At 36.5% G+C, this 17,524-nt stretch overlaps 1 protein-coding gene across 1 annotated transcript in view; it reads right to left on the reverse strand.

Moving 5' to 3' along the window:
* Positions 1–2,538: 2,538 nt before the first annotated feature.
* The window catches only part of CAPRIN1 (cell cycle associated protein 1), a 38,304-nt gene continuing 23,318 nt past the window's right edge, over positions 2,539–17,524 (reverse strand). Inside the window, 10 exon segments of the mRNA NM_001313867.1 lie at positions 2,539–5,853; positions 7,393–7,456; positions 8,475–8,575; positions 9,227–9,421; positions 11,942–12,092; positions 12,990–13,139; positions 13,364–13,474; positions 13,978–14,039; positions 15,667–15,775; positions 15,858–16,013. Of these exon segments, the coding sequence (NP_001300796.1) occupies positions 5,789–5,853; positions 7,393–7,456; positions 8,475–8,575; positions 9,227–9,421; positions 11,942–12,092; positions 12,990–13,139; positions 13,364–13,474; positions 13,978–14,039; positions 15,667–15,775; positions 15,858–16,013 (1,164 nt within the window). The 3' untranslated portion in view covers positions 2,539–5,788.

Here is a 17,524-nt window from a genome sequence, read left to right on the forward strand (position 1 = left end):
GGGGTCCGCGCCCCAGCTCCGGCCACTGTGCCGGGGCGAGCCCGGGCTCCCAGACGGGCCCGGGGCCGGGTGTTAGCCCAGGGACACGAGACCGACTCCAGGGATCCGTGCGTAACGCTACCGACTCTTTTATTTAGTTTCTCACTTTGATGTGACAAAACGAGGAAGCTGGACTAGCAGGCCCAGTTCGCTCGGCCCCCTCGGCCCCCTCGACCCTCCGGACCGCAGGAACGACCCCGGAGCCTGCGGGGGGCAGGGCGGCCTCTGCCCGGGGCCTCGGGGACGCCCCCTCCGGGCCGCCTCTGGGAGACCAGCCCTCGGGTCTGTTCGCGCTAAGTTACTTCGCCTCCTTTCGTCCTCCATCCGCCGCCCCTACCAGCTCCAGGCGAATTCGCCCAAGCACAAGAACCACCCAGAGATTTATACGTTGGTCTTTGGGCCAAATCGTTGAACTGCAAGTAAACAAATCCCAACCGCTTGCTTCACGGTTCTTGGATACCTCAAAATGTCTCAAGCCGAACTCAAGTCTCTCAGTGAAACTCCTTCCCCAAATCAAGACACTTCCGATTCTAATGTAATCACCACCGCCGCCCATCTAGTCCGATATCCATCATTTTCTAATTCACTCAACAAAAATGTCTATTGTGGGACACAAGGGATCGGGTGATCAAAATGTTCCCGTCATTCATGAAGTTTGCAGGATTCTGCCAAGTTTTAAGTGCTATTAAGAAAACAAGTATGCATAAGCAAACAGTGACTAAGGATATGTTTTAGCGGTGGACGTGGAAGGCCTGTGAGGTGATGACACTGGAACAAACACTTGAATTTAGAAAAGAATGAGCATTAAGGATATTTGAGTGAAAAGCCTTCCCACGCTGAAGATGTAAGGTAGATTTCTAGATGGGAAGAATCCTGGCAGGGTGGCAGCGTAGCCCATGTACCCAGACTGCAATGAGCAAGAACAAAATGGTAGGAAACTAGGCCTTAGGTAATGAATTCACATGGAACAAACTTTAGAATTCTAAGTCCGATGGGAAAACCGGTGGAGTTTGGGGAACCAGGAAGTAAAATCTGACTTGCCCTCAGAAAAGGCTCATTTGTGGCTGCTGTGCAAAAATCTCTGCAGAAGGACAAGAGGAGCAGCAGCCAGCCGTTCCAAGCTACTGCAGTGGGTAACTGTAAGCTAGTCATAGCGGTGGTTACAAGTGCTAGATGACTCAGGATATATATATTTTCAAGGTAGAACCATGCACTTTAAAGCCTAGACACAAGAGTATGAAAGAGGGGGGAAAAATAGCCCAGGTATTTGCCCTGAGCAAAAGGATGAATGCAGGTTAACTAAAGAGATTAATTTGAAACACTAAAAAATTCAAATCGAGATTAGTACTGGAGTTCTGGAGATTTGGGGACCTAGGAATATTTAGGACTCAATGATTGTATTCAAAGTCTTTGGATTAGATGAAATCACTAGGGAAGACTGAAGCTAGACATCAAAGTCTCACAACTTAAGCCCAGCAAAGGATACAGATTACTAAGTGGCTAGTGAGACAGGAAACCTGTAGAATCCATTCACTATCGCCCTCCACTTTATGCTGTCGTCATTTCTCACATGGGCTACTCCAATGGACATCTCTCGCCCCATACATTTTGTTCTCAACACTGCATTGTGTTATTCTTTAAATGGCAACTTTATTAGGTGACCATCCTTTACCCCACCCCTGTCCCCGTACAGTTTAGAAACCCTTCATAGTTTCCAACTGTTGAGACAAAACTTAACATGGAACATAACTATAAAGCCAACTATAGTACCCTTTACCTGTTTCTTCAACCACTAACTACAAAAACCCATACTCTTCCCACCTAAGATAGCCAGCCTTTCTCAGTCGCTGGAGATTGGGCCTTTGGAAATGCCCTTCTCACCACTTCCCTGCCTAATTATTCTTCCTTCAAGTCTTAGTTCAATCATCCCTTTCACGTGTTTCCTGATCATTTTGACTAAGATCATAACCTATCTCAGTCATGGCCTTTGTACCTGTCATCAACCATGTTGCTCCATCATGGCATTTGCTACATTTTTGTGTCACCATGTCATTAATCTTTGTTCAGTAAAAGCAGGAACCAGTGATTTTGTCACCAGAGTGCTTACTGCTTCCCATGAGGCTTGGCAAAGGACACCCAAATTTGCCAAATGAAGCCTTAGTTCAGTGGCTTAATAGAGTGTCTCCCTAATATAAACAGAGTAATTAAAGAAAACTAGTACTTACAATAAAAATACAATACTAAGACTTGCCTTTACTAGATCAGGTGGTTTGTACTGCCTACACTCCATGAGCCAGTCTTCTGCATGAGACTGGATTGGGCTTCACAACAGCTGTTAAATTAAGGTATTAAGATCCTGACTGAAAAAAGCTGGTAGTCTAGTCTCCTTAGAAGACAAGGCCACCAGAGATTTTTTTTTTTCACTTTTTCCTTCTCTCCTCTCACAAGTAGAACTTCAGAGCTTTGCTCAATAGTATATACAACTAATGCAGACTTCACTCAAGGAAATGAATCAGATTTTAATATTTAATCTAATGTAATTCAAGACATTCACTATTCTTTTCCAGTATTTTTCTAGAACTCAGAATGAGATAAGGTATAGAGATAAGCCTTAACAATTTACATTCATTTTGCTGATGGTTTCCCTCCTTGCTGACTCTACAGAAGGGATAAGCTCAAAGGCAATACTTCTTTGAATATAATTTATAGTCAGTAAAACTTAAAGTGCTTAATAAGAACTCAAGTAGGATGAGAGTTCAGGAACTTAAAGATGAAATGAAGAAGGATTTGGACTCAGTGCTTACCTGTATCTCATTCCCCTAACCAGATATATTACTGAAAACATAATGAACAGTACAAAATTCCTAACATTGTTGACTATACTCAACTGCCTTCTACATTTTATGAACTGGTTGTCAACAGAGCACTTAAGTTATTGAGGCCTGAGAATATACATTCTCATGCCTCCTATAAGTGGCAAAGTCTCCCACATAACAGCTGCATACATAGGAGACAAAAGAACTGCAGAAGCTAACTGATTAAAAATGTTTAAAGGATATCTGATTTAATATCAAGATACAGTGATTGCAAAAACTCTTCCATATTCTTAGGGATATTAGGATCTAGAAATAAAACTGCTCTAGCGAAGGTCATCAATGACATTCTACCTTAAAGCTTTAAAATAGAAGTCTCATTATCCACGAGAGGATTCATACTGTGCATTTAAAAAGTACTTTATATGTGGAGTCTTACTATACCGAGAAGCTACAGTGACACATATGACAGTCATTTCCTTGCAACTCTGCTAAAATAAGCATTTGACCAAACAAAAGGCCTTCTGCAGGTAAAACAAGTATTCACATATTATACAGGACACTTAGTACCAAGACTCAGATCTTAATGGGACTTTTTTTTAAAAAGATCGCTGCCTTATAATGAGGCACTCCTTTAAAAAATATAGTCTGAATTGAGACATAAAAGCTTAACATTTAGACTGTGATGATAGAATGCAAAAAAAAAAAAAAAATTATAGTATTTCCAAAAGAACAAACGATTCTTTTAAAAACATACATAGAAATAATAGAACTACTAACACCTTTACACATTCACAACATCTACACTAATGCATAGAAGTTTGAAACCTAGAAAGCAATTCTCCCCATCCCATCTCTGAACTGATTCAGAGATCACTGTATAAAGAACTTATTCAATTTTAAATGTCATGAAATTGTTTTCTACACAGATAGCAAATTTAGTTTTATATATAGGATTGTAAGCATACACATCTAGGGATTACCCAATAAACCACGAATATTTTATCTATTCCCCATAAAATACAGCTAACATATGGTTGTGGTACATCCCAGGCAGATGTCATTTAAAGCGCACAACGGGAGGTGCTAGCAAGAGAAATACTCATTTGCAAAAGTAAACAGATAACCCTTCCAATATGATGTACCACAACCACACATGAGAAAAGTCAAGAACTTATTTTATTTTAAAATAAACATTGAAGACACCCCCCCTTCCCCACCACCCTACAAAAAACTTTTGAATGTGGAATGTTCAACAGCCTATCCATTTTAGTAGGTTACAAAACCAGCAAAAACTCCAGTTGTCTAACAATGAATGTTTGAGAATAGTTTTGTGTCTTGTTTTTGTTTTTCTTTAGTAGCTGAGCACCTACTGGAAAAATTCCTTAGCTAAATGCTAATAAAACAAAATTCAATTTCTGCACAGAAAATACCATTAACTTAGTATTAGTATAGCCTTTGCTGAGTAGATGGGATTAATTCTCCATGAAGTCAAAGTGGAATATGACAAGCAGCATTAAGTTCATAGGCACACAGAACTAGTGCTCAAACTGCTAGCACAAATTCCAACAGCATATAAATTACTACACTGTCCTCTTCATCAAACTTGTGACTCTCCCTATGCGTCTAAGTGAAGGGATCACCACTTTGAATATAAATGCCTCCGTGAGAATATTAGGGTTAGACAAAAGATAAATGCAAGTACTACAGAAACAGCTGCTGGAGATAACCATAAAATCTGAAACACTAACAATGCATGGGGTGAACCACATAAGCTGCTAGCTGTTGAACACCAGTGTTTCAAGATACAACTTTTATAAACATGTTTTATTTGTTTTGCTTATACCATCAGAACTGAAACTACTGTCTGTCATTTCCCTAAAATAGGGAAATCAATCTAAAACACATACTGGTGCTTTTCAAAAGATAGCAATTTAAAAGGGTGGTAGCAGCAGGCATTTGATATCTTTTTCTTTTAAAAACCTTCAGGCTGCAGGAAAAACATGTGACCAAGAGTGTTATGATTATCCATTAGATATTTTCATCAGTACCTGTACCAATTTAGGTGACAATACAGCAAGATCTGAGGATTAGTGACAGACAATGTACATTATAAGGAATGATAGATAGTACCAATCCTTACAAAAGTCATTGTCAGAAGAAACTGTTAAGTGTTCAAAAAGGTATCTAAATACTTCACATTAAGTACAGAAGCGGCCATCCAGATTACATCCCATATTTGTTGCATATTTTTCAAAAAGTGCCAATCAAAGCCCAATTTTTGCATTTTGGCTTTGTCTTATTATAGTATCAGCTGTTAAAAAGCAATTTACATGTGTTGTTTAACCACAGTTGTTTGGCCAGAGGATGAATAGTGCTGTGTCAAAGCTGGTAGCCAGCCTTTTATATTAAGGGCCCATGCATAATTTGGTATGCATCTAAACGTTTAGTGCTCCAATTTAACCGGAAAAGCTGTGAAATGCAGTTGTTCTGCCAAACCACATTCCACTCCTTCTCGAAGGGAAATATTTTAGTTTTTGTCAATTACCATTTGAATAACTCTAGGGCTGATTTGTTGATTTTTATCCAATGTCAGAAGTTAATCTTGCTTTTTCCAAGCCACTTCAAATAACTATGGAGATATCACCCTGTAAAGTGTATTATGTTTTACTCCTAAGCAAGGGTGAGGAATCTGAGTATCATGTGCAAGGCTCAAGATGACGCTTAGGAAGAACATGCAGAATAAAAATAGTTTCCTTCCATATCCAGGTAATATAAAGCTGACAATTGTAGTCCTGTCTTTATGGGATGAAAACAGTCCCTTTACAATAAGTTTCCTGAAAGGGAGAACAAATAGATAATAACTCTTCTGGTAACATATTATGGTACACTGGCCAGTGTGTTTTTGGCGTTTAAACATAATCCTGTGAATCAGATTAATTCACTTGCTGAGTGTTCATTTGCGGCATCCCTCTGTTGGGTCTTGGGGGCCCTCCACGACCTAGAAGACAAAAATGGCATTTGGTTTTTCTTTCAAATATTATTTGCTTTGCCTTCAAGCAGATTTTCATCTGAAGTCAAGAAGCATGTGGGCAGCTTGTCACCACATTATTAGGTTTAAGAGGTCAATTCTTCAGTGTTCACCTGTCCTGGAAGTTGTCATGCGCAAATTTGCTCATGTTCTCTAGCTAAAAGAAGAGTAGAGCTAATGGAGTATTCCACCAGTACTCATTCATTCATTCATTCAACAAGTATTTATTGAGTGCCTACTATGTGTCAGGCACTGTCATCAGGCGTTGGAAATAGATACAGCAGTGAAGACAGACAAGGTACCTGCTCTCATGGAGCTTACATTCTAGTGTACACTCTAGCTTACATTTCAGTAGTAAGTAACATCATACTATCAAAATTAATAAAAGCACCAGAATGAAAAACAGACCTTGTTACCTAAACTGTTAAAAAGAAACTACATAACATTCAAAATTGTATAATGACTTGTAACAGATAAAATAACTTTTTACATGCTGTTAAAACAGATTTTTAGCTACCAGTCAACTCAACTTTCATAGAATATGCTACAAGGTGAGAAAGAACATAACCCACATTCACATGCAAATATCCTTTGATACTTCAAGTCAGTAATTCCCAAGTGATCCATTAATTTAAAAATAAAATGCACCTTTTTGCTGGCCAGTTTCTACTAGCATTGAAATCAAAGTACTTTGTATTCCTCCTTAATATACATTTTATACATGTTATGGCCAATAACTAGAGGAAACCTATTCAATTTAACTTCCCTTAAATCAGAGAACCATTTAGAACTTCAGATCATATGAAATGCTACTTCTAATTATTACACAGGTTGACTTCCTGGCCAAACAGGAAACAGTTTTCCTATGGTAAGAGAAAAAAAACCAGAAACTCCTTAAACCTGTAATTTTTAAATATAGTTCAGGAAGTTAGTTAGGATTTTGGATGTTTTATTTAAAAGTCAGAAACAATTTGAAATTTATATCGCTATTAATGATCCAAAGGCATTGAAATTTCAGTTAGTTCTATCACTTCTAAATGGTTCTCTAAATGTAACTATGGCTTATTTGGCCATTAAAGGATTTCTGACCCTAAAATATAATATGCATGTTCAAAAATGAAAGAGGAATAATAATAAATTTATATAAATGTTCAATCTCATTCCAAAAATGTCTTACAAAAATGTTTCAGTAAGTACTTCCTAAAAACATTTAGCAGGTTTTAGGACCTGAAAAATAATTTGCAGTTGGAAAAACACTTTTTCTGAGGAGGAGAAATGTTCTAGTTTTCAAGACAATTTATATAGTAACAGGGAAAGTCATTCAAAAAATTAAATTTGGGTTCAAGAGAAGTTTTAGAAACAGAGCATTTCATTTAATCCCTAGCAACAAGTCTGGTAATGATAAATGTATTCCTAACATGTAACCTACATGCAGACTATGGAACAGCTCTTCCAAGGCCAGAACAGAAGCTCCACTTAGGAGCTAGGATCACCACCACAAAATATTACCTCGTGGGGCTCCCCGTGGTCCACTCTGCCCAGAGCCTCGCTTGAAATTCTGCTGATATCCATCCTAAAAGACAAGCTAGTTAGTACTGAAGAAAAGGTAATTTTTTTAATGCTTGCTTACTCATCTATCTATTCTGTCTTAACACAAAATTCTTCCTTATTCTTTTACACATTTCATAATATAGTAAAGCTAGAAGTTAATCTGTAATTGTACTTCTGTATTCTCAAGAACATTCAATGAGATGTTCTCTACTCTTAAAAATCACTTTCTCCTACACAAATTTATTTTTATTCAAGTATAATTAACATACAGTATTATATTAGTTTCAGGTGTACAATATAATGACTCAATAATTCTATACATTTCTTAGTGCTCGAGATAAGTGTACTCTTAATCTCCTATTTCACCCATCCCCCTCTCCACCTCCCCTCTGGCAACTACTGAGTTTGTTACCCAGTTGAGTGGTTTGTTGTTCATCTCTTTGTTTCTCAAATTCCACATTAGTGAAATTGTACATTTGTCTTTCTCTGACTTATTTCACTTAGTATTATATACCCTCTAGGTCCATCCAAGTTCTTGCAAATGTGGTATGATTAATACATGTATCTCATATATATATATATATATATGAGATATATATATTATTCTTATTTTTTCATCTATTGATGGACACACTTGGATTGCTTCCATATCTTAGCTATTATAAACAAAGGGGTGCATATATCTTTTTGAATTAGGGTTTTCATTTTCTTTGGGTAAATAACCAATAGTGGAATTACTGTCATATGGTAATTCTATTTTTAATTTTTTGAGGAACCTCCATAATGTTTTTCACAGTAGCTGCATCAATTTGCAATCCCACCAACAGTGCATATAAAATCATTTTTAACAGACTCTATTAAATGAGTACCTATATTGAATGCTAAGAAAAGCAAGCGTCATCATTTTCCATAATAAAGTATCTTGTACAAAGGTACAAAATTAGCCCCAAATTACTTAATTACTAAGTCCAAACAACCACATCTGTCCATTTCATTGGTATACTTAGGTCAGTTTATATTTTAAAGCAACTTCTACCTACCCGCTGATAGCCAGAGTAGTCCCGGGGAGCACTGAACTGAGACTGTGTATAACCACTGTTTGGAGTGTTAGAGAATGAAGGGCGGTAACCATCATATCCTCCTAAAATTTAGGACAAGAAAATAATTTTCTTATCTATGCAAGGAATTTTTATTTCTCACTACTGATGGAGGTAAGAACTGAAAAACTGTAAGCCATGCTAGTTATTGAACCTAATTTCTAATTTCCTATCATGATCCCATCTGTTCCTAAATTTCTGAGTATTAACTTCCTTAGAAGAGGACATTTTTACCCATTCATTCATGCACACACATCCCACATACACAAAAATCCCCATAAAGTCTCATAAAGTATGAAAAGCAATTATCACCTAGAGAACATGGAAAACATGGATTTGACACATACAAATAATCCATTCCTAATTTTGTCAATTTAAATGCCTATAACAGGGGCACCTGGGTGGTTCACAGTTATGCATTTGCCTTCAGCTCAGGTCATATCTTGGGGTCCTGGGATTGAGCCCTGCATCAGGCTCCCTGCTCAGTGGGGACCGTGCTTCTCCCTCTTTCCCCCTGCTCATGTTCTCTCTCTCTAGATAAAATCTTTTTAAAAAATGCCTATATTGTATTAAAAATGTTTAAGTTGTACAGAGACTAATGTAGACAAACATTACCTTTCACCAAAACTATAGGACATATTTCTATATACTTTACAAACCAAAAAAGAACATGAACTTTTTTTTTTTTTTTGTACCTCTGAATCCATTGGCAGGGCCCCTGTATCCATTCATTAAGCCTCTAGCACCACGGGAACCACCACGAGACACACCACGACTATTGTAATAGGGCTGACTGCTACGTGGAAATCCAGTGTTCTGCTGGGGAGGCTGCTGATGGTTACCAGTCACTTGGTGGGGCTGGTCCTGGGAACCATGGTAAGTGCCAACCACTGTAATAAAAAGAAAAAATGTGTACACACACACACACACACACACACACACCACAAACAGCTCATTACAATCTGTTCTCTCACATTTTCTGGTTTAAGAGTTGTCTTTATATACTTTCTCTTCAAACTGTCTTTAAGTTTTCATATTAACAATAGGGAAAATTATACATTAATTAAGTCATCAAGTCTCCATTTTTCTCCCACCCATAATTAATAAGCTAAAGGGAATAGAATTCTCCAACAATTCCAAACCTTTAGAAGCACATACAAATGTGTGAGAGCACAAAATTCTATCTTTCCAAATGAAATGAAAACCTGTACTATTAAACTTCTTCTGAGGGGCATCTGCCTATTAACACAAGAGACCTACAATAATTCAAAAGAAACTTTACATACTGGAACATCACAAATACCATTTTGTATCATTTAATTATTTCTTTTCACTATAAAGCTCCTTAGTGATAAAAGCTTTCTTACCCTTTTAAATTTCCCTTGATACTTAGTGAAACACACAAAACCATACTCTCCCATAGCTAGACAAGCATATGGTGGAATATTCAGTAATTATAAAGATAAATCAGCACTTTTAACTTACACCTCCCTTAAGGCCTGATTCCATTTCAAGTATTTTAAGTACAACCAATTTACAAGACAGTTAAATAGTGCTCACGCTGGCACCCAACCTGATGAGGTAAAGAGAGGATCCTAGAAGGTTCATACTAACCTTGCATACCCCCTCCTTCCACAATGAGGATAAGTCTAGAATCTAGAAATCTTCAAAAATTATATCCTGAGGTACCTGTCTGGTATTACTATAGTGCTTATAATTCATGATAAAAAAGAAAAACAGGATGCAAAACTACCTTTGGGAGATGAGGAAGGCAGACACTAAGGGAAGGCCCACATCCCAGGAACAACAACAAAAAAAAATCAGCCAGCCTCTTGCCAGCCTAAATAAACCTCCCATGTTTAGGCAGAGAGAAAAGGTGGTGTAATTCTTGAAAAACTTCACCTGATACATTTTATATCCTCAAGAAACCCCAAACACATTTATCAGTTCTTAGAATGCTTTTTTGCAAAGAAAAAGCGCAAGTATGCCTAGGAGAAGGGGTAATGGCTCCTTTCTGAACTATGCAATTAATGGACCAATTATACTATTCACAGGGTGATCTTTCTACAGACTACCTTTCACTACATTCTCCAAATTCAAAATTACACACAAGTATGATTATAGGTAATATTTTCTTTCTGAACAGACTCATTCACATGCATGTAGAGAGTAGTCAAAAGTAAATTTTCAACTCAACTTTTTTATCACTAAGAAATTTATTAGTCTTGGTCAAATATGACTGCATGAAAACTCACAGCAATACAATTAAAGTGTGTTCTTCATTTAAAAGTAGAATTCCTTAAAAAAATAAAATAAAAAGCCACCAGAATTTCTATAAAAGTGTTTGGTACAGCATAAACTCTAAGTCCATAAATAATAGCTAGAATTTTGCCATATCCCTCTTTCAGGTTGTTCCTGACTACATAGTACAATTTGCTGTGGAATATGTATAATATTAGGGGCCTTTAGACTTTGTGCTGACATGCTTATGAGAACATGGCAATAATTAAAGGAGCCTGAGAGCACGAAGCCCAGTTTTATCACTCAGGAGCTGAACACAGCACAACGGATAAATACGTATCAGATTACAGCTGATTCAGACTCCCTACTATTTACTGGTGCTGAATACTATAAGGATATGTAAAAATTTAATACTGAAAAATCCATAATGTTGATCCAAGTCTATCAAGGAATTGGCAATTAGAATATTTCATAGTTATTTAAATCAGTCTGGTAAAATTAAACTCCTATGATTTTAGCAACGTTTGCTAGCTTGTTGTGGGATGCCAATTAAACAACCTGGGCTCTACATAACCAAAGACCGAAAAGCAGGTATTTCATGCCTTAAAGAAATCTACAATTTATCTTTATCTTCATTATTGTGATGGGTATGGTAACTAGCCAACTTAGGAATGACTTTACTTATCAACAAACACTAGATTTATGGTACCATATACCATATACAACTACCAGGAGATTTTTGCATGTTTTATCCTAACTAATGATTTTTGCAGTTATCCTAACTGATAACCAACGCAACTCCTTACTGCTTCTTAACTGCGCAACTGACTTCCTACCTACCAGCTATCATGCTACCTGCCTCCACTTAATTAGCAATTAAAAGTAAAGTTGATCATAATTTAAGTAACAAGTTTAGTCCCACTAAAATCACAGAATGAAATGGAAATATTATGAATGCTTACTGATCAAAAGAAAATTGGTGTCAGGTCTCCAAATAAATGCAAATAATTCACATATGGACTTGATTTAATTCAGGATGTATAATGAAAAATCTATAAGGTCTACTAAAACAAAACTCTTAGACACTGCCACTCCAAAATCTAAATTCTAATACTGTCAGTAACTATGCGGGAAGCAAGCAGCCAAGGAAGTGACACCCGTTTTCCTACCTGTTTGAAGCTGTTCTTGCTGAAGGTCTGTTTGTTCTACTTGGTGAGGCTGACTAGAAAAGCTCTGGTTATAACTGGCCTGGTACTGATTTTGTTGTTTCAAAGTTTCTGGTTCATTAACAGGAGGAACTGGGGCATTCATATTGAACACCTGTAAGTAAGTAAAGTAAATAAAATAAATGATTACTTCATCCCTTTCTGCTAATAATTTCCCTGCTTTTAACAAGGCAGACCTCAATGCTGGTTTTACCTCAGATGTAAATACATTACAGAAGTCTCAAACACATACACTCTCTCTCTCTCTGTGTATGTATACATATACACACACACACACACACCCCACACACACGTTTAAAGAAGAGCCTAAGTAGGGATCAAAATCTAAAAAGACACACAATCAGCAGCCTTGGAAACGCTATTATAAATGAGAAAGCTTTTTAAAAGATGCAAATCACGGATACACGTCACTTATATAAATTAATTCTATGAACTTTAAATTTGAACTGAATATTTTATTCATTTTTACTTTTGACATTTTAATCAAAAGTTAATATTTTAATATTTAACTCTATGGACTTTCCCATGAGCACTGATTTAGCTGCATCCCATTACACTATTTTCAACATCATTTTCTAGAAATTCTGCAATTTAGAGATGCTTACTGACTAAAAAAGCACAAACTATAATGTGAAATTTACTATGTGAAACTTGAGAAAAATAAAAGATTAAGCAAATATGGAAAAATGTAGACTACTGTTAAATCTAGGCAATGATTTATATACACACACTGTAGTAGTCTACTTTTCTGCATGTTTAGTTTTGGTCAAATGAAAAGGATGAAACGATAAAACAGGAAGATGTGAGCACACAACTCCTAAGACTTAAATTTATCTCTGGGAGCAGGAAAAAAATCAGTTTATGTTCACTTAAATATACTCTACAGTTAGGATAGATGCACACTCAAACACAAAGCTGAAAGAAGGCCTTTTTTGTTGCGACCCTGGCATGATCATAGTATACACTAGGCATTTAATGTTAGTTCAATTACCGTTTGCATGGATTGGAATGGAGCTGCATTTACATTGATTCCACTGCTATGTAATGGTTTGCTTGTCCCAGCCTGGAATACCTGAGGCTGAGAAGCAGCCGGAAGGGATGATGACGCTGTAGTCTGGTCTGTATTTAAAGAGATTGTTGCCTATAACACAAAATGAATAGATACACTTTAGTGGTAAACTAAACTTAGCCAAGTCTACTATCCAAGTCTTAGTATGTTTAGAAATTCAACTATTTCATAAAAGCAAAATACTGTATTGCATGCATTAGGTCCAAAAAGAGTCACAATATTAACAGTATTTACCTCTGCCCAATTCATGAATAAGTGCCTCATCAAGTTTATGTTACCTAGTAACAGAAACTTGCCTGAATCTGGTCAATTGGTTCCTTTTGTGGTCGTTGCTCTGTAGCATGAGAAGGCTGGTACAAGGGTTGAGATGCTGTATACCCCTCACTTGTGGATGAAACCAAAGGAACCTACACAGAAATAAAGCAATCAAAGCTGCTTTCTGTTATAAATCAAGTCTAATACAGACAGGGCTAAGAAACAGATACGCCCGTTAAAGAGACTATGAAACTTAACTGCAAAAAAGTGCATCTAATATTAAAGCTGAAAGTTAAATAAACCCAAGTCCAGTTATGAAGTCCCCAACAAATGCTTCTAAATGGCAATATCTACACTAAATTTTAGAATTAGGACATTTAAAATACGTCTTCTGAAATTCTACTCAGTTCAAAATGAAAAAGCATCTTTCCTTATAATAAACTATTATAAACAGGAGACTTAACAAAAAGACAGTATTTTTTAAGTTATTAAAACAAAAGTAAATGTAACATGGAAATTTTAAAGGCTGATAGCTTTTAAAATGCCATGCCAGACTTAGACAATGATAAAATTCATACCTGACTTTCATAATTTAAGAAAGAGACCCAAAACCTGATTAAAAACAAACCTGCAGCACTATTTCTGTCACTCTTACCTGTGTAGCTTCTGGTTGTACAGGAACTTGATTAGGTTGAGCAAGTCTAGATTCAGAATGAACTGTAAAATTGACCAAAAATACCCAGTTATCCAAAATCAAATTTCTTCACAGAAAATGTCTATAGCCAAATCCTAAAAGAAAACTTTATAGTCATCATGAAAATAATTTGGCAAAGTACAGGTAGGAGTTAAGCTGTCAAGTGGGCATTTTGGTTTCCTGGTAGTTATTATTAGTCAACTCTCACAATGACTTTTATTTTGGAGTTCTGCTGAAGACATTAGTGAAAAAGCACTAACAAAGAAGTATAGAGCAGAACACGCAGGAATCAATGCCAGAGTTACCTATGAAAATAGCCTTACTCAACACCTTAGATAGGTAATAACTAAGTAATATTTTAACATTATCAACTTGCAATATAATCATAAATGCTTCCATGGGAAAAAATTAAAATACACCTTTAAAAATCCTATATTCAATTCAGTGTGCATACGGTCACTCCCACCAGTCTTCTAACTCCCTTCCCCAACAATGGTTAATGAATCAAAGATAATAGGATCTGTGGTTAGTCATTTAGAAATCACCCATTTTCACTGGAGAGGCTAACAAACTCAGTATTAAGTGATTATCGAAATAGCTTACAGGTTATATCAATGCTGTATGTGTTGATTTTGGCACAACTTTCCAGCTATACAAACTTTCTTCCTCTGAACAGAATTCAGAAAATGAACACTAGTAATAGGAACTCTGATTCCTTTACAGAAGGCCTAATCCTGATATGTTTTCTAACTTTTGATAGAGCTATGAGAGATATGAGCTCCCTTTACACTTTGGAGAAATCCTAACTTAACAAGTTAACTGTGTCCTTAAGCGTGCTTCTATTCAGCAACTCCTTTTATGACACTGAAGATTTACAAGACATTAAATGTTATTTTATACAGTTCCACTTTTGTGCCCTTAATGATGACATGTTCTGGGAAAGAAACCAAGACTCAAAATTATTAATGGTCCCGAAAAGAGATGGTCCATTTAACCCAGTACAAGACACCAACAAGTCTATTTAGTGCTGCTATTTCTAATAATAGTGTTAAGAAAAGTAAGAGTTTGAAACTTCAACTATCTTTTGGCCTATCTTCTTCCCCTTTCCTCATAAGCATCCCCTTACCCACTTCACACTGTTATATCTCATTTTTATTCATGTAAATAAAATGTTCAGAAATTCTCCTAAAAAGCTCTAAGCATCCTTCAGAGAAAAAATACCTCTATTATTTTTATGCTTAATTTTCTTTAAAAAACCAAGCAAAATTGGTCTATAATGTTACAAATCAGGAAATGGTTCCCACAGGGCTGGAAGAGAGGGTAACCAGTGACTAAAAAGGGACACAAATAGGCTTCTGGGATACAGGTAATGTTCCATTTCTGGGTGCTGTTGTGATCAGTTTGTGAAAACTCATCAAACCACATTTACATGTACTTAAGTCTACGTATGATAATAAAAGGTTTAAAAAAGCAACAGAACTAGTTATTCATATTACAGGGAAAAACAATAACATTTTCTTATCATATTAAAGGACACAAGATCCAAGAGTTAAGCAAATATTAGAAGGTAAAAATTAATTTTCACATACTTTACAAAAACCTGAAAGTGCTGGCCCTATGTTTCTCACATAAGAATATACCGTAACTAACCTGGAGGGCAAACCAGCTGGGGCATGTCCATGTTTTGTGTCGGATTCATAGGCTGTGCAGATACAATGGCAGGATCGAGTGTCTGGTTTTCAAAATCCAGCATTGAATCCTACAATTTAGGATATGATGGAATTAAATGAAATAATGTGAACACTTAAACCTTCAGGTAGTTCTGCCTCAACTCCACCTACCTGTATGAAATTATAGGGCCCCTGCATCTGCGCCATAAGGTCCTGGACTCGCTGTCTTCTCACAAGGGGATCTGCCTGAGCCACCGGAGTCAAAGAGTGGGGCTCTGGTACTGAAGGAGACGCAGCCTGAGGTTGCTGCTGGAGTGAATTCACCACCTAAAGGGGAAAAAGTGGGAAAAAGCTACAGACTGGGAAAAAGAAGAGCTCCATTCATAACCATCATGACAGGTCCTCAAACTATATAGGACACTACACTGTAAACAGAATAGTAGGCTTTTAATGTAGTTACTCAAACTGGCCACAATGATAAATTTAACATTCAGTGCTATCATTTCTATGGTGTTCTCAATTCCAAAGGATCACCATGTAGCTCTTCAGATTTACGTTATAAACTGCTTTCAAAGATTACCCATACTTGCTTCCCCCAAGAATGTATTGTGCTTAACCTGCTATGCCTTCTACGGTAATTAAATCTGTATTTATCAAATACATACTCATCTCAGTACCTCATATATAGTCAGCACTCAAGAAAAGTTAGTTATTATTATCATCAAACTTTGGGTTCCTACCATTTCATTCTCTCTGCCAATATGATAGGATCAAGCCCTAGCACCGTATCTAACTTGCTACAAAAGCCAACGCTCACTATACCTACCTTTTTCCTAGATCTAATCATTTCTCCTGATTATTTGTAGTAACTCTCTGCTCTTCTGGGAAGTCTAAATCACATCAAATTTACATTCTATCTGTCTTTTAAAATTGGGCAAGTCATACCTGGTGAGCCTGGATAAATCATAACCTTACTTCTTTTATAAGCAATAATGAGATAATAATCACTACCTAAATTGTTATCATGAAGATCAACTAACTGATCTGTCATCTCACCACGATGCTCAAAAAATTCCTTAGAATTCCATCTGAATAGCTTTTAGAAAGGCCCTACCAACTAAGTACTTAAGAACAAACCATACTGGCACAGTGCTAGGTATGATAATACATTTTTCTCTCCCAGTAACATGCAAAAAGTACTTAACTAAAAGCACTGTTACTTCCCAAACCTTCCTACTTTGCCAACACATGCTTTTCATTCCTAGTATTCAATAAAGCAAATACGCTAATTCATTTCTACCTCTCTACCCATGCTATTATATATTTATTACCTCACTCCCCTAAAAAAAATACACCAAATCTACTTAGTCAAGGCCCAGGGGGTTTGCATACCTCTTATAAAAATCACCACTCTACAGATCTTTCAGATCTATTTTTCTTCTAATCCTCTTCTAACATTTCTGAACTGCCTTGCGTAATTCAGAAATAAATACAGTCTTGCTAGTACTTTGTGGGACAGTGTTTTCATCCAAACTAGGTAACTCTCTAAAGTAAAGGACAAGTTTTTTACTGAATCTATCAATAATGCATTTTGGTACATCAATAAAGAGCTAAAGGTACTGGTACAATTACACTTTGGAGAATGATCTTGATACAGTAATATTAAAGAGAAAAGCACAGATATATAAAAGGAGTCACCTAAAAAGGGGATGGAAAAGGACCTCAAGGACAAACTTGGTAAGGCATTTTGATTTTATCTTATAGGTAACACAGCACCCTCTAAGAATTTCAAGTAAAAGCAACTTATTCAAAACTAACTTTTTTAATAATTGACCTGT

This window comes from Canis lupus, chromosome 18, assembly GCF_011100685.1.
Source record: "Canis lupus familiaris isolate Mischka breed German Shepherd chromosome 18, alternate assembly UU_Cfam_GSD_1.0, whole genome shotgun sequence".
Taxonomy (NCBI): domain Eukaryota; kingdom Metazoa; phylum Chordata; class Mammalia; order Carnivora; family Canidae; genus Canis; species Canis lupus.